The sequence below is a fragment of the Nicotiana tabacum genome, chromosome 7 (assembly GCF_000715075.1).
Source record: "Nicotiana tabacum cultivar K326 chromosome 7, ASM71507v2, whole genome shotgun sequence".
Taxonomy (NCBI): domain Eukaryota; kingdom Viridiplantae; phylum Streptophyta; class Magnoliopsida; order Solanales; family Solanaceae; genus Nicotiana; species Nicotiana tabacum.
In genome coordinates this window covers 173,831,525-173,850,081 of record NC_134086.1, presented here as the reverse complement: position 1 = coordinate 173,850,081, position 18,557 = coordinate 173,831,525, and the positions used below count along the sequence as shown (strand labels likewise).

The 18,557-nt window shown below is 32.8% G+C and overlaps 2 protein-coding genes across 2 annotated transcripts; both read left to right on the top strand.

The window, feature by feature from the left end:
• Window positions 1–207: 207 nt before the first annotated feature.
• LOC107792932 (protein RADIALIS-like 4) lies at window positions 208–1,970 on the top strand. The gene is made up of 2 exons (XM_016615195.2): window positions 208–775; window positions 1,728–1,970. Exons 1-2 carry the CDS (start codon window positions 513–515, stop codon window positions 1,753–1,755), a joined length of 291 nt encoding a protein of 96 aa, XP_016470681.1. The 5' UTR covers window positions 208–512; the 3' UTR covers window positions 1,756–1,970.
• A 5,002-nt stretch (window positions 1,971–6,972) lies between these two features.
• Window positions 6,973–9,582, top strand: LOC107828909 (3-ketoacyl-CoA synthase 4-like). Its single transcript, XM_016656300.2, has 4 exons — window positions 6,973–7,417; window positions 8,067–8,391; window positions 8,533–9,075; window positions 9,168–9,582. Exons 1-4 carry the CDS (start codon window positions 7,052–7,054, stop codon window positions 9,467–9,469), a joined length of 1,536 nt encoding a protein of 511 aa, XP_016511786.1. The 5' UTR covers window positions 6,973–7,051; the 3' UTR covers window positions 9,470–9,582.
• Window positions 9,583–18,557: the final 8,975 nt, after the last annotated feature.

Genomic DNA, 18,557 nt, shown 5'->3' with positions numbered 1-18,557 from the left:
CAGACCTTACCCCTGCCTTTTAAAGACAAGACAGAGAGCTTGTTTCCGGTACATCAGTTTAGAAGCCAAAAAAAAACACGCAAAAACCAAATACTAAATTAAGATCCCAAGAAAATGCAGGGCTCCACACGTGCATAAGAATGTATGGATGTATCCCAGGATCAGAACGATTCCACAGCTTCACTTGGATCATTCCTTCGTATTGGTTTTTTTTTACTGCAACAACTATGATTTACGTTGGAGAAACTTAACTTAGTCTGAAGAGAGAGAGAGAGAGATTCTCGTCCACTGCAGTGCAGTAGGTCTTGTGGTTCCAAAGGAGACGAGTCACTCTCTCCCGACTTTAAGCCAAATTTAGATTCTTCTCCAATTGGCTCTATTAATCCCCCCTTTAACCCCTCATAATTCCTCACCTCTTTATAAACACCAAAATTGGCCATCCTTTCTTCAATCATCCATAACCCTATTCCTTCCTTTTTGTTGCTTTTTACAAACTTCTACAACTCAATAATATGGCATCAAACTCTATTAGAAATTCATGGACTCCGCAGCAAAACAAATTGTTTGAAAGAGCTTTAGCTCAGTTTGATAAGGACACTCCTGACCGCTGGCAAAATGTGGCTAGGGCTGTAGGAGGCGGAAAATCGGTCGACGAAGTCAAGCGACACTATGAAATCCTTATTGAGGATCTCAGGCGCATTGAATCTGGCCTTGTTCCTCTTCCTACTTACAGGAATGGTGGCACCACTGGAGTTGCAGCCGATGAAGAACAAAGGTACCCCATTTAATTACTAATACTGAATACGTAATTAAGTAAATAAAAGTGCGAAACAGTTTATGCTTTAAACAACTAGATTTTGCACACTTAAGCACTAGTTGTTTAAATTAGATTGTAACACAGTTCAACAATTAGTACAATACCAAAACCTAACCCATTCATTTAGGTTTTGCACCATCAGCAAGTTAATTTATTTTCGGCTACAAATAAATGCTTACTAAATAAAATTAACTGTAATTTTCTTTTAATTAACCTAATATTTTAATCGCTTCTTATATTAGTGCATAAAACTTAAACTATTGCCTTATTTTTCGAGATTCAATTACAAATTTTCATAAACAAATAGCCGGGTTAGAAGAAATAAAAAATGGCCAAAAGAGATGGAGTGGCGCTACAAGTTTTGAAAGTTACTGCATGTATCCCTATCTACCCTATTCCAATTAAAATACCTTCAATTCTTTATTTTATTTTATTTTTAAAAAAACAGTGTCTGCAATACTAATTAATTGATGATCACTATAAAGTCCATTAGTTTTAATGTAATATATTAAAAAATTCAGTTTCTGCAGCTTTAATGGTTAGAGGATTAATCCTCTTTTAACACACGGTTGACACAATAGGTCTAGCATGCCTAGGATACCTTTGACAGAGTAAAATCCTATCCGAAGTGATTAACTATATCTGAATAATAGAGCTAATACATATTAAACTTCTAATAGAACTTACCTCTATAGAAAGCACTGTAATATCCTGACAAGAAGTTAAAGAAGTACTCCTATGTTCTTTATTATGATCCTCGCCATTTGCATGTAAAATATTCAAACTGGTTTCATTATAATTAAGTACGTAATGACTAATTAAACCATTGGAGTCTTTCGTTCTTTGATGGATTCTTAGCTAATATTATTCTAATTCTTTCGTTTCGTTCTCTTTTGAAATTTTTGAATAGGCTTCTGAGGTATCTGAACCTGCACTAGTGAAGATGTTGATAAGAAATACTAAGCTGGATATCGTTACCTAGGAAGGCAAGTGATGTCCTTAAAAGTACTGTGGAAATTTGTACCTTCTCCTTGTGTAAAATAGTACTGTTGTCTGGTACTTTAATTCCAACATGTTTTATTGCATTGTACTACGACCTTATCTTATATATTATCGGATCTTATGAATCTCTCATGTCATTCTATCTTGTACAATACTTGTTCCAGTGTTTCAATCTTCAAAAGAAATTAGTATATTTACCTCGATCACAAAATGTCGAGTACCGCCATGTGTTCTTCTAGGGTTTTATGATTTTGTTCGTCGCAAACAGAACTGAGTTATAAGTTCTTGGATTATACTCCCTTTGTTCCTGTCCATTTTATATACTCTTTTCTTTTTAGTTTCTCACAAAAGAATGAAATCTTCTTTTCTTATTTCATTTTTCGTAACATTCTCGTATATATATAATCATACAAATATTACACTACACATCTAAGATCACTACACGTTCAAATGGTACTTTTAATTTGTGAATTTATTTTCCTTTTTAAGCTATACCTACTCACATTTAAGAATCATGATTATAATAGTATTTGGAAATGATAAAGGAAGTGTTCGCTTTATTTATAAGTACGTTCTCATGATCATATATTGCTTTGGATTTGGAAGTCAAATTAAAGGGAAGTGGAAAAAGACACAAAAAGTTGATATCTAAAAGATAGTATGATGATGGCCTTGATGTGACTGTTTGGCATATATTACTATTAAATTACTCCCTTCAGCTCTTCTCCATACCTATGAAATATAAACACTATCGCTATCTCTATCTCTATCTCTATATTGTCCAAATCAGATAGGATTAGTAGCGGCGAAGATAGAGAGATCATGAAAGAATTTATCCACTTGTCATGATTTTATCTAATGTTATTGCATTATTGTATTTCTAAATATTCTTGATATTTATTACTCCATTTTACATGAAATCCTTGTACGAAATGGATTTAGCATTTGTTACGATATATTTGTAGTACAAGCATATAGCAGCATGCAAATTGTAAAGAACTTAATCAAGAGTAAATAAGTTTCCTGATTAGATCGAATTAAGCAAAATACAAATAAAATCCATTTCTTGCCAAACAAAAATCGCATATAAATTGGATTAAACTAAGATTAGATCAAGTTTGATCAAACAAATATAAAAATGTGTTTTACTAGTGCAACAGAAGAAGTTTTGAAATTATAACAAACGACGACAATCCATAATTTTACTTGAATAAAGGTCAGATTTATTATTATGTAGATTCATAAGTTCCCAGGGCCACTTGAGGATGAAAGAAATTTCTTGAGACAATGATTTAAGTGCAGGGACGTTCCAATTGAACTATATGTCCTGCCCCTTTTATATACTTGAGTGTCGCATTTTCTCCCAAGTTCCTGCAATCGTTTGTACCCAAAAAAAATGATTCTAATCAAAAATTCCAACCACGCATGCATAAGATAACCGGATGTTAATTTTATAATTTAATTTTTCTTTATAAAAATCAAGGGTTCAGATATGGCTGCCTCATGAAAATCTCTCTTAATAGTACTAATAAATCCTACAGATTGCTAAAGAATTAATGTTTCACGGATAGCAATTTGCAATCAATAACCAAATTAGTAACCACATATCAAGTGGATCCCTTTTTAAAGTAGAATTAACCTAAATAGTCGATAATCAATATAATTTATGTAGATCGATTTTAAAAGAATAAATAATGAATTCGACCGCCTATCTGGGTAAAGATAGTGGCGAAGGTAGAAATTTCCCCAAGAATGTTCAAATTTAAAAGAAGTGGAAAAAATTTCCAACAAAGGTTGATCAATATATATTATATACCTTTAAAACATAATATTTTACCTCTATGAACAATGTAATTTTTGGACGAATGGTGGTTAGTTGACCGCCCTTATTAAGATCAACTCCTTCATAACATACCTTGTCTATCCAAACCCCAAGGCTCTCTATGAGCACTCAATACAATTTAATATATATATATATATATATATATATATATATATATATATATATATATATATGCCAAAGAATAAATTGTCTTGTGAATTCTGAGCAACAATGCTCTAGAATGTTCTTAGGAGAAGAGAAGAAGATGAACTACAGAAGAAGAAGAAGAAGAAGAAGAAGAAGAAGAAGAAGAAGAAGAAAGTGGCAATCCACTATTTCATTGCCACTAACAAGTGTATATATACAAAATATCCTAACAGCCTAATCACATGCTTAACCTTCCTAACTATATTTTACAACTAATTACAACTAACTTAAAACATCTTAGTTGGCATCTAGCTGGCAGCCAGCTGTACATAGCTTGCCACATGTGCATATTACAATACTCCCCCTCGAGCTGGAGGGTGCAAAATGTTCAACACTCCCAGCTTGCTCAATAGATGTACACGTGCTGCATGACTTAATTCTTTGGTCAAAATATCAGCTAATTGATCCTTTGTAGGAACATACATAGGCATGATCATTCCACGCTTAATCTTGTAACTAATGAAATGACAATCAATCTCTATATGCTTTGTTCTTTCATGAAAAATTGGATTGGCTGCAATTTGCATAGCAATCTTGCTGTTAGTGTGCACTATTACTGGTTCTCTAGTTTCAATGCCTAGCTCTTTGCACAACCCCAACAACCAAGTGATTTCTGCTACTGCTGATGTCATGCTCCTGTATTATGCCTCTGTTGAACTTCTAGATATTGTTTGTTGCTTCTTTGACTTCCAAGAGATCAAAGAGTCCCCAAGCTTCACAACCTATCCTGTCACTAACCTTCTTGTATTTGGGCACGATGCCCAATCTGAATCACACCAACAAGTCAATTCATTGGCTTCTGCAGCTAAATTCCTTGACCTGCTGTGCTTCTTAGATACCTAACCAGCCTTGTTGCAGCCTCCCAGTGTGACTTCTTTGGTGCTTGCATGAACTGGACGTTCCAATTGAACTATATGTCCTGCCCCTTTTATATACTTTATCAGTGTCTCATTTTTTCCCAACTTCCTGCAATCGTTTGTACCCCAAAAAAAAAAAAAAAAAAAAAAAATTGATTCTAGTCAGAAATTCCAACCACGCATGCATAAGATAACCAGATGTAAATTTTTTAATTTAATTTTTCTTTATAAAAATCAAGGGTTCAGATGTGGCTGCCTAATGAAAATCTCTCTTAATAAATACTAATAAATCCTACAGATTGCTAATGAATTAATGTATCACGGATAGCAATTTGCAATCAATTACCAAATTAGTAACCACATATCAAGTGGATCCCTTTTTAAAGTAGAATTAACCTAAATAGTCGATAATCGTAATTTATGTAGACCGATTTTAAAAAAATAAATAATGAATTCGATCGTCTGTCTGGGTAAAGACAGTGGCAAAATAACTTTTACTTGTGTTGCAATCAAATCGTACAAGGTTAACTACACTACATATATTAAATTAAGATACAAATCCATCACATTCTAATACCTCAATTACAATGACATGTCCAAATATTGCTAGTGTTCCAAGAGAATAAATAGACATGCTATTTGCTCGAAGTTTGGAATCAGCCTGCTAAGTTGGACGCACGTAGTCGATGTAATTTTTCCTTTAAACGAAGTATATATTGTATTAAGGAGAAAAGTTAAAAACTTATCTGCACCTATATGCATGGCATGTGTTTGCACATATACTTATAATAGTTAAACATGGTTAATTAATATGCATTTTTACTTTGTTAATTTACGTAACTATGTAAATTAACATGATTTGATGTAAACATCGGGTGCCGGTAAGTATTTACTAGAGAAAGTGTGTGCTAGCTAAGTGGAGACTCATTTGAGAACTACTTTGAGATTTGTTTAATTTAGTGAAAACAAACTTCCTCCTTATATTTCAGTCATCAATTTTGGATGCCAAATTTGATGGCGTTGGGAGGAAATTTCATTAGGATGGAGATGGCTTTGTTTTCATATATGAATTTTACTTTTTTTTTTTTAGGGGGGGGGGGGGGGCTAAATTTTACATTTTGAAATGAGAAAAACAGATTTTGTCCCATGCAGGGGACAAGTCCAGAAGATTGACATATTACAAGGGATTTCAGTTTTCCACACATATTTGTCTTGCAGATTAAAAACAGTGAGAAATTTCTGGCAAAAGGAACCCCACACGCCACCTTCCTCCTCCTTTCCTCTGCGTTAATTTCCACTTCTCACAATCTTCTTTTTTTACGAGTGTATTGTAAAAGTAAAACCATACCTTCACTCATTAGTCAAAAACATTCCATGTCCCATTCAACCTCATTTACGAAGGATTCCTCCTCCTTTTTCCCAGATTTTGGCATTGTTGTAGTTACATCTACCTTAATTTCCAAACCCAGCCCACGTATCTCTAGCTAATTTCAGATAAAATTATGGGCAAAATACAAAACTGATCGGTCGGATGAAATTAGTGGCATTCATTAGCCGAAAAGTATATAAAATTATATCCGGATAAAAAATGTTGGGATTGCAATACTGGAATTAATAGATTACGTTGTACTACTTATTTTTGACTCTCTACTTCTTGCATGTTATCTCATATTGTGTGTGGTATAAAATTATACTAAGATTCCAGTATAAAGTTATATCAATACTACTTAAACCGAAAATATAAATATAATTACTCCTTCCATCTCAAATTAGTTGTCATGATTTTTAAAAAAAATTGTCTCGAATTATTTGTCATTTTAAAAGTTCAAGACAAAATTAATTATTTTTTTCTTATTTTACCCCTCCTAATAATTGTTCTTGATGATGGAGATGGCAACAACAACAACAACAACCCAGTGTAATCCCACAAGTGGGATCTGGGGAGGGTAATATGTACGCAGACCTTACCTCTACCCCAAGGGGCAGAGAGGCTGTTTCCAGGAGACCCTCGGATGATGGAGATGACACATATATAGAATAAATATTTAATGAAGATAGATTATATCTTAAGACAAAAATATGGGTAAAATAGTCAAAAAAAAATTCTAATTAATGTTTCTTAAAAGAGAAATATGACAGATAATTTGAGACAGAGGGAATAACATATTTTCTATCAAAATTATTTTCATCTTAGGAGTGTCCAAACCAGCCCATAATATTCTATATAAATACTACCACTCTCCAAAGAAACCTGCGCAAAACAAGTAGTAGCCTCTTTTTATCCCAAGTTTTAAAGCCTTTTTTTGTGCAAGATTCAACTATTGATGAAGAACATCCTTTAACATAATGTGCAACAAAGATTTTCAGTCTCCACCTTCCCCTCCATCAGTTCAGATGAAACAAGCCCGAATAATGCTACCTGATTTCTTACAAAATATTAAACTTAAGTACGTGAAATTAGGCTATCATTATTTACTGTCCCATCTTTTGTCTCTTTTTTCACTCCCCCTTATAGCCATCATCTTTGTTCAAGGCTCCCAAATGAACTATCAAGACATACATTATTTATACCTCAATCTTCAACATAACCTTGCCACCATCTTTATTTTATCTGTCATTTTGATTTTTGGATCCACATTCTACATTATGACCCGACCCGGATCCGTTTACCTTGTAGACTATTCATGCTATCGTGGTCCGGACCACCTCAAGGTAATGTTTGCATTCTGTGACCTACTCATTTAAAAACTTAGACGCGATTATTTTTTATATATACTCCATCCGTTTCAATTTAGATGATTTATTTTGACTTGGCGCAAAGTTTAAGAGAAAAAGAATTTGAAACATGTGTTCCTAAAAGCTTAAGGGACAAAAGCTTTATAGGACCATGACATTTTTATGGCTATAAAAGCTTCTCATTAAGGGTAAAGTGGGAAAAATAAAGAGTTTAAAGTTAAGTGGGCGTTTGGACATAAGAATTGTGAAATTCTAGAAAAAAGTGAAAAATTTCAAGTAAAATGGTATTTAAAAATTAGAGTAGTGTTTGGACATGAATATAATTTGGAGATATTTTGAATTTTTGTGAGTGATTTGAAATAAAAATTTTGAAAAATAATTTTTTGGAATTTTTCAAAACAAAAATTCTGAAATTCATCTTCAAGTGAAATATGGAATTTTCATGGCCAAACACTGATTCCGAAAAAAAGGAGAATTTTTCCAAAAAAAAAGTGAATTTTTTTTTATGGCCAAACGGGCCCTAAATTGTTCCCAAATATAAAAATGTGCGTTTTTTTTAACAAACTAATAAGGAAGTGTCTCATTTAAATTGAAACGGAAAGAGTAATACTAATATTTTCAACAGGCAACGTACTATAAATTCATGGAACATTCGAGGCTTACGGGCGATTTTGATGAAACCTCACTTGAATTCCAACGAAAGATGTTGAGAAGGTCCGGTCTTGGAGAAGAAACGTACGTGCCAGAGACAATGAATTGTATTCCACCAAAACCTTCTATGGCTGCAGCACGTGAAGAAGCAGAGACAGTCATGTTTGGTGCTCTAGACAATTTATTCAAAAACACTAACGTTAAACCAAAAGATATTGGAATACTTGTGGTCAATTGCAGCTTGTTCAATCCCACTCCTTCTCTTTCTGCAATGATTGTTAACAAATACAAGCTGAGAGGTAATACAACTACATTTCAAGTTTAGTGACTTTACTGGTACAAACAGAAAAATTAAGTTACTTTAACGTGACAGAAAACAACTATATAACTTTACTGTTATAGTTAATAAAGTTCAGTAATTATACGTGAAATTAACTCAGGTAATATAAGGAGCTTCAATTTGGGTGGAATGGGATGTAGTGCTGGAGTTATCGCGATTGATCTTGCGAAAGACATGCTACAAGTTCATCGAAATACATATGCAATCGTCGTTAGCACAGAGAACATTACACAAAATTGGTATTTTGGTGACAAGAAATCCATGTTAATCCCTAATTGCTTGTTCCGCGTGGGGGGCGTCGCCATCTTGTTATCAAACAAGACGGTGGACAAGAGGAGGGCGAAATACAAGTTAGTTCATGTGGTGAGGACTCACAATGGTGCAGATGACAAGGCCTTCAAATGTATATATCAAGAAGAGGACGATAAGGGGAAAACAGGAGTGTCATTGTCAAAACATTTGATAGAAATTGCTGGAAATGCCGTGAAGACAAATATCACTACATTAGGTCCACTTGTTCTTCCAATTAGTGAACAATTTCTTTTCTTCATGACTTTGGTAGGAAGGAAATTGTTCAATGCAAAAATGAAACCATATATCCCAAATTTCAAGCTAGCTTTCGAGCATTTCTGCATACATACAGGTGATGTTGAATTTTAAAAACCTCTCATCTAAAAGGTTAAACTGCTAGGGATAACACAATTTTAATTATTTAATTATATTATATCTCAACAGGTGGAAGGGCTGTGATTGACGAGCTTGAAAAAAACTTGCAACTTTTGCCAATTCATGTGGAGGCTTCTAGGATGACTCTTCATAGATTTGGAAACACATCTTCAAGTTCCATATGGTATGAATTGGCATATATAGAGGCAAAAGGAAGAATTCAAAGGGGTCATAGGATTTGGCAAATAGCTTTTGGGAGTGGATTCAAGTGTAATAGTGCAGTGTGGCAAGCACTTAGGAATGTAAGGCCATCACCAAATAGTCCTTGGGAAGATTGTATCCACAGATATCCTGTGAAATTAGCCTACTAAATTTCACTAGGAAGTTTGAATGGATTTTTAATATTTGATTTAGAACTTTGTGTATTATAATATTTGAAAATGGTGAAGTTCAAAGGTTTGTATGAAAATATTGGTTCAGCTAATATCACAGGTACCCTCTCTGAACATGAATGGTATTGTAAATCATTCATGTTGTTAATGGTCAAGGATTTTTTGCCCCTTTTCTTGTATTACGTGTGTTTAATAGGAGTAATTATTAATGTCTAATTTCTTATTTATTAAAAAGATAATATTTCACATAAGGAAGCAAGCAATTTAATATTTTACATGATGAAAATTGAAAGGAAGTTATCTAATTTCTTTTTCCTTTCAACAATCAAATATAACTGTAAGAGATTGTCCATTAATACCGGGGAAAATTAGAAATATAGCCTGATTTACAACTGGTAATTGAAAAACAGCTACAGTTTCAAAAATAATTAAATTTAACTACTTTTTCATATAAAAATAAAATCTGAACAAAAACACCCTTGAATATCTGGAGAATTCTAGTATAATATACGGGAGTTCGAATTTTTTACATATGAGATTCCAGCATAGTATACCAAAAATTCATAATGTGTTAGATTTCCAACATAATATGCTGGAGCCTGGAAGTTTATACGCATGAGCTCCATAATCCAGCATATTATGCTTGAACTTTCCATGTTTGAGCTAAACTAGTGGCTATTTTTCAATGACTTTGCAAAAATTAGCTATTTGTTATGAAACAATAAAAGAGAAGAAGAGGAGTATTGGAGAGAAAAATAGAGAGAGAATTCTTATTGATTTGAGATGAATTACAATGGAATAGAACACCTCTATTTATAGGGAAAGAGTGACTTAGCCACCAAGTAATAATCCCTAAAACCACTCTAAAATATAGACATTCACCGTAAATATAATTCTATTTATAACACTACCCATTGAGTGTTTATTCAACAGATAATGTGTCTCGTTAAAACCTTAACTAAAATAAACCCAGTGGGAAAAAATCTAGAGAAGGAAAAAGAGTACACATATCTAACTATACGCCTTTTGGTTGCCTCATTAAAAACCTTGCAAGGAAAACTCAGTGGGACAAAACCTTGTAAGAAAAAAAGAGTACAACGTATATTAGCTCCCCCTGATGAGAGCATCAATTCATATCTTTAAGCCTTTGCATTCCAATCTTGTGCACCGTCTTCAAAAGATTATTGGTAGAGATTTGATAAACAAATTAGTCATTCAACTTTTATGAATATGTTGCACCTTGAAATTATCATTCTTGATAAATATGTCATGTCTTCGTAAAATGTCGTGGAATGGCCTTTTCAATATCTCCATAGAGATTCTCGCTATCATATTATCATGCTTATAGTTATACAAAGATACATATGTGCTCAAATTGCACTTAGGATATAGTACTTCATAACCAAGAACTCTATATGATTTAAGCAATTTAAATCCTTTAGGGATTGTCATTTAAATAGACTTTAGAAGAATATCAAGTTTTTATGGCATACTAGACATCTAAGATAGATAAAAGTGATTGCACACACTATTGACTTTATATTTTCAAGTGCTTGAACTGCAGGTCCAAAACAATACGTCTTTCATATGAAACAAATTCTATTCGAATTGAGTCTCTTTCATTTGGCCAATATTTTTGTGTCTGTATTCGACAGAACTAAGATCCCCATCTATACTTAGCGCTATCATAGATGTCGTCGACGAACATTTTATATTTGTTCCAACATTTTTTTCATAAAGACATAACATATAGATCTTTTCATATTTTCTGGTACCTGAACCTCTTTTGAGATTTTATGAAGTGTTATGTCATGTGATCTCCTAGATCACTTGCCTCTTCATTATGATCATTTGCTCATCTTCTTTATCAAAATTTTTATTTGAAACCGATTTGTCTATATGCTTTAAACGTACCATAAACTTTATCATTCTAGGACTTTTTCTAATAGAAGCATTTGTAGCGAGAATATAGTTACTTTCTTTGGGTAAGCAAATGCGTCTGGTATCCTTTGCAATATATTGCAGATAAATTATCTTTTTATGAATTTCAAGTTCATATTATCTTCGAGGATCTAGAGATACAAATGATAATTCATTCCACATAACTTTTTCTCAACTGTTTATCCTATCTCCCCCTCATGTTAGAAAAACTAACTTGCTTCCTCAACTTTGAAAATCCATCTTTGTGCGTTATGGTGTTAATTAAAATACACATCGTACATCAATAATAATAATAATAATATGGAACTATTTGATTCTTGACCCTGGACCATTTATAAAGAGAGAATGTAATATACTTTCGTATATAACTTATATCAAACTGATACGGATAACTTTGTTCTCATAAGAAACAATTTAGCTATTAAGTGAAGGTACTAAATAAATTATTTTACTAAATAAACTGTAATGTAAACTAACTTATCAAGATGAATTGTCTTGAATAGAAAATCTGGAAATTATGCTCTAAATAAAAATTATTGAGCAAATTACCACGCAAACACCAGGTTGCGGGTTAATAATAATCGCACATGTAACCATCTCGTAGATGCTTCTTATGTGGTATACATGGTAGGTGAATAGGCTCATATTCACCTTTGATATTTCCAACATTCATGGGATTCAATCCCAATTTTAGTTGGTCTATTAATTAATAAGAACAAGCAACATAAGAGAATTCGTAAAGAACTTTCTAATTTTTTAATATTTACCCATGTGAATTCTCTTTTATTTTTGCACATCATACTTGAATAAACATGGATAAACCAATTATGTCAACTGAATTAATTATCAATACTGAAAAACTTCAGGTTTACACCATGACGTGTGCAATTATCAATAAACTCTAAGTTTATTATGATATAAGTTTTTATATCAATAAACTCCTACTTTATTGTGGCATTCTTTTATTTGTGTAGTACAAATTGAAGAATAAAGCGGGTAACTTTTCACATACATATTATCCCGCTACAGATTGTAGTAATAGAAGATATTAATTTTTTTTATTTATAGTCTCAATATAGTCAACCGCTTTCGCGAATACTTTAGAAACTAAATAAGTTTCTTTGAGACTTACTACGACATAATACCTTATTGATAATCAATTTTATTTCTCCAAAATAGTGATAATTGGCTCTTCTAGAGCTCTAAATTAATTTTGTACTACCACATATTCATCAACATCCATATGGTGAATATCTCTTTTAAGAAGAAAGTTATACCATTATGGTCATGGTCAAAATTATAAGCAAGATATGTTTCTTGCATTACTATTGTCCTTTAATAATCACATTGCTAAAATATTTTGACGTACCATAGATACTTAGCCAATGACCATTCATGCCATAACAATGACATTATTTTCTAATTTCATTCCAAACCTCTTTCTAGAGGTGAGTGCGGCATATTCACTACCACTAGCATGTTCATATTCTTTCAAGAACGAATATGTATTCGTAAATCACATGTTGTCACATTTAAATCATGAATGGACCATAATCATCTATATGTGTTTTGCAAAATCTCATGTCAAATCGATGACAAACATTACTTTGAGAGAGTGATGGATTATTTTGAGAATCCTTATTATTCTCATTATCATAATGATGACGCTTATAATTTCGTCTATTGCCACATCCACATTCATTGATACCTTCACGGTAATAATTTTGTCTTCTTTCAGACTTATTGCATATTGCTACCACATTCTCTTAAGGGAATGAGAATGTAGCAAATTCAATGAGACGAGTTTCCACTTCTTGTGCCCATAATCATATATAAATTTGATCATGGCGAGACATAAAGATTTTACCACTTCGGGTGTTATAATTTCTCACAAACTCTATTAGAGTTATAATCAAAATTTATTGTCTTTACTTGTATTTAAAATCAAATTATTGAATTTCAAAAATTTAAAAGAGAAAAATAAGGTAAAATACTTACCTTAAATCCAGAATTTATTCATGAAGTAAGTTCATGTATCAATTGACAATCGTTATGCTCAATATTATGTAAAAGCTGAGCCTCATGCACATATCCCAAAGCCTGGTGACCAAAGTAGATGCCTCTACTCAATTGGTTAGAGTCATGTGCTGATAACGTATTATAAAATAATAAAATAAGAAGAAGAGTATTGGAGAGAAAAGTAGAGAGATAATTCTTATTGATTTGAGATGAATTACAATTGAATGGAGCACCTCTATTTATAGAGAAAGAGTGATTGAGCCACCAAGTAATAATCCCTAAACTCACTTTAAAATATAAACATTTAACTTAAATACGATTCTATTTATAACACTATTTTTTTATTACCAGTCCGAAAACTAGCTAGCTCATGCTACTTTCACGTTAATATTAGAACCAGGAGGAGACTGGGAATTACTAAATGGACCTGTTATGGGCCTCTTAAGTACAAATGTTGGACCTGCAAGAGTCTTTACAACCCAAGAAGTTTTGGAAAGTCGGTTCAGTTGGCCCGGCCCATATAATTGAAGCGAAACTTGTTTCTCAAGTCATCCAACAAACTATACAAGGGACTCCGCACATTTTCTATTAGAAGGTCCTCGAGTATTCTGTAACATTGTGATTGTGATTAGAAAACCACATCCTCTCTACTTCGGAAGGTACGCAAACAAAACTCTACCTCCTTCGATTTTGATTTCTCTGTTCTTAATACTCTCAATTTTCATTCAGAATCTCCACTCGTTAAACATAATCTCTACAAACAGCGATGAACAAAGATAAAATCGCCCAGAAATCTGTTTCTGGGTTTACTTATTTTGCTTTGTGTCGTGGTCGACTTACTTTAATTTTCTTAGCAGCATTACATCAAGCAGTTTATGTGCAGTTTTTCTTTCCTTAGTTTTTACTGTCAAATTTGATTCTCAATGTGATGTTCGTTGGGAGTATTTGGTAACACTTGTGCTTTAACCTTTAGTTCCCGAATATCTTTGTTTTCCGCACAGGAATTACTTTTAAAAAAATTTATCGGCATTTGTAATACTTAACTTAGCACACTAATTTGGTACTGATACATAGTTGTTTGATTGATTGATAATGGATAGTACTTATACCTACTCGGGTTATGGTTCACACATATCCTTTAGTTTCCGGAGGCTTTTGATCAATTATTTGGCCAATTTGACTGTCTTGAGAGTTAAAAGGTTGTTCTATAGTGCCATAGCCTGATTGCTTGAGATCATAAATATTGTGGCTGATTTTTATATATATTCTTTTGGCTGAATTCAAAGTGAATTCTATAGATGTCCTGTTTCTGAATGAAAACAACCTATACATGCTTGTTGAAATTTGGGTACGTCTTAAGGATCAATACCTGCTTATTGCTTTTGATTGTGATATAACTTACTCGTGTGAACCCCGCCTAAGTGGTACTCCTTCTGTTTTAATTTATATGAACCCATTTTCTTTTTAGTCCGTGCCGAAAAGAATGACCCATTTCCTTATTTGGAAACAATTAACCTTTATGCAATGATTTTATAGCCACACAAAATATATGTGCCTCATTTTACACCACAAGTTCAAAAGTCTTAGTATCTTTTTCTTAAACTCCGTGCCCAGTCAAATGGGTTCACATAAATTGAAACGGAGGGAGTATATCTTTTGAGTGTAACAATATCATTGAATTGAGCATCGGACTAAAACAATTGTAAAATCATAAAGAGAATAAGTTTTTGGGCAGTTTGCAACTAATGTTGAATTAGATATACAATATTTTGTCATTGAAGATTGTGGGAGAGAGGGGACCAAAATCCAAATTTAACAAAATGTTAAATATACATGCGGATTAGTATAAGTTTTGAGGATTAGTGTCAGTGGCGGATCTATGTTGTGAATTATGGGTGCTAAAGCAAGCACCCATTATTTTTGGAGCCAAATACCATTACTTACATAGAAAAATTAGTAATTCTTATAAATATAGTAATTGAGCGCCCAGTCCCAGTAGCAATATCTATCTAGATTAAAAATAATTGAGCACGCATGACATAAGGATCCTGGATCAGCCACTGATTAGTGTACTAAGAAGAATTAGTACACAGTAGAAAGGAGTATAAGTTTTGAGACGGTTTGCTACTAATGCTGAATTAAATACAATCTTTCCAAATAGAGCAAAATGTACTGAGGATTAGCCACCTAACTACTTTGGGATTGGGACATGTTTGTAGTTACTGTTGTTGTTGACTTAATTTTTCTTCTTGGCGTATATTTGTGTTATTTGGTGCATGCGAAGAAATATAAGTAATGTAGTTATCTGTGATGTGATAAACCTTACTGTCTAGGTAAGAGCTTTGGATTAACGATATGGCAGCAGAAAATGTCCAAAATGAGAAGACACCATCCCCTGTTTCTCCAAATCCAGCCATGACTTCATGTAGAAAGAAGAAGAACGAAGAAGCGACTTTTCTGGAAGATATCAAGGATCACATTGATGAATTCATCCATGCTTCCATGGATGAACATAAAACCTGCTTCAAGAAGACCATCCAAAAGGTACTGTCAATACTTACATCAAAATTAAGCAATTTACGATGACCCTAGAAAGTATTGAACTTATTATTTCAAATCGACTGCTAAACTTTTTCCATTACATTTCAGATGTTCGGCATGTCAAAAGTTGTTGCAGAGAGGAATGCCAAGGCTAAAGAGGTTGAAAGTTCTCTGCCCCTGCAAACAACATTGACCGAGTAGGATGTTCGGCACCTCTTGATATGATGAACTATAGTATTAAAAGGGTAGAAAAAGAATGAGATATGACAATTCACTATGCTGTCAGTATTTTAGTATGTTGGATGCTTTTGACTTGTAAATTTCACTTTCTTATTTCCAGTGTCTATTTTAGTATAACAATGGTTTTGTGGAACTTGGATTGATTATAAATATTCGTGGAAGGTTTTTAAGATGTACCTACAGACAATATACCGCTGCCTGATACATGAATACAAAACAAATAGATGAATTTGATTCTGCTACGCCTTCTATTGTAATAGGGTCATATGCATTGAAAATTTACTGATCTGATTAATTTAATTTCGCGTCACACGTGGCAAAAAGTTAGAATAAGTGCGATGGAGGGTTACAAATACTGTAGTTCAACAAAATCTACCTAACAGGTTAATACAGAGCAGTTGGCGCTGCATTTGGTGCACTCCATCGACCATCCCAGAATAGCCCCTCTACAGTTTCCCCCATTCACCAAGGCATCCACTTCCCTTGCTTTTCACCCTAAAGCTGGAATATTCATATTCAAATTCTTAGATCTAATCAATTTAAAATCTTCTATTTCAGAGGTATCCAATGCCCCCTTCGTACGAGCTGTCAACTACCACCTCGAAATTTAAAATAGAAAAAAATGAAAAGACAGCATTGCGACAAGAAGATTTGGGAGTTCAAGAAAGAATTATATAAAAATCCATGAGGTTTGATTTATATCACCTCTCTTATTAGGGTGTCAATTTTGTATGAATCTTCGTCTTTATCATATTTTGGAATTCGGAAAAGGGCCATATTTTTCCTTGTACTTTTTAAAAATGGTTATATCTGTTCTTCGTTATACTTTTTTTATATATTTATCCTTATCATTATACTTTAGGATCATATTTGTCCATGTACTCTTCAAAGAGGGTTACATTTGTCCTTCGTCATATTTTTTGACATATTTATCCTTACACTTATACTTTAGGATCATATTTGCCCTCATCCATTAAATCCCCATGTCCCACCTTTCTTTTTCTACATGGTGCCTATGTGGATTTCTTTTTCCTCCAATTTAAATATGGTCACCTATTTAAGATAATGTTCTTTTTCAGCTCCATATTTTTCGGATAGCAGCGGCAACATATTGGCAAACAAGAACTTTGAACTCAAAATCACTAATCTGATACAGGCATACAACTTACAATTATTGCAGTAACCAAATTAAATTACGAGAAGTTGCACAACAATAAAATTAATGACAAAGGTCCGTGCTTAAAATAGAGCACTGCCAGAAGCCTAATATTGTCTAGGATGGTTTCCTCAAACATATTTTTTCTCGAAAAGAAAATATTGCTCCCTCCTCTCATTTTATATGAAAGAATTCGATTACAAGGGTCAAAACATCTAGTTTTTTTGTGATTTGGGTATATAATTTTCATGTTTTTCAAAAATAAAATAAAATTACATATTTAAAAAAGTATATCTAAATAATTCAACTTTTTGGATGGCAGAGTCATGATTTAAAGTTTATGGGTTCTGATCTTGCTCATAGCTCATTTTAGTTATTAAGTTCGTAATTAAATATTTATACATATTTAATGTATTTCTTAATAGAACACAAATCTAAACAAAAGCTATAGAGTTCATTCAAACCATACCTAATACTCTAGCTCCACCCCTTATCTTCGACCTGGTTTAACATAAACCTACAATGACGAATAATATTAGAGTAATGTGAATTATCAGAATGAAGCCACTATATTTTATATATTGGCTGCCCAAAGACACAAATAAGTGCAGACAACCAAATTATGGTTTATGGTTTATGGTTAAATTAAATTATCTTAAATAGTTGACCATATTTAAATTGGAGGAAAAAGAAATCCACATAGGCACCATGTAGGAAAAGAAAGGTGGGACATGGGGATTTAATGATGAGGGCCAAATATGATCCTAAAGTATAAGTGTAAGGATAAATATGTCAAAAAGTATGACGAAGGACAAATGTAACCCTTTTTGAAGAGTACAGGGACAAATATGATCCTAAAGTATAATGGTAAGGATAAATATATCAAAAATATATAACGAAGGACAAATATAACCATTTTTAAAGAGTACAGGGATAAATATGACCCTTTTCCGTTTGGAATTTCTATGAAGTTCATTATTGCTTCCTTCATCACTAGTTAAGTAGGAATATGATTTAAAGGACTAAATGCGTGATCTAATCATAAAAATCAAACAAAATAATGCGGTTTACTAACAAAAAGAAAAGAAAAGAAAAAATATAATTATGAGCAAATTTGTCTATATACAGATTACAATATTACTTGTTTACACAAAATATTAAAAAGATATG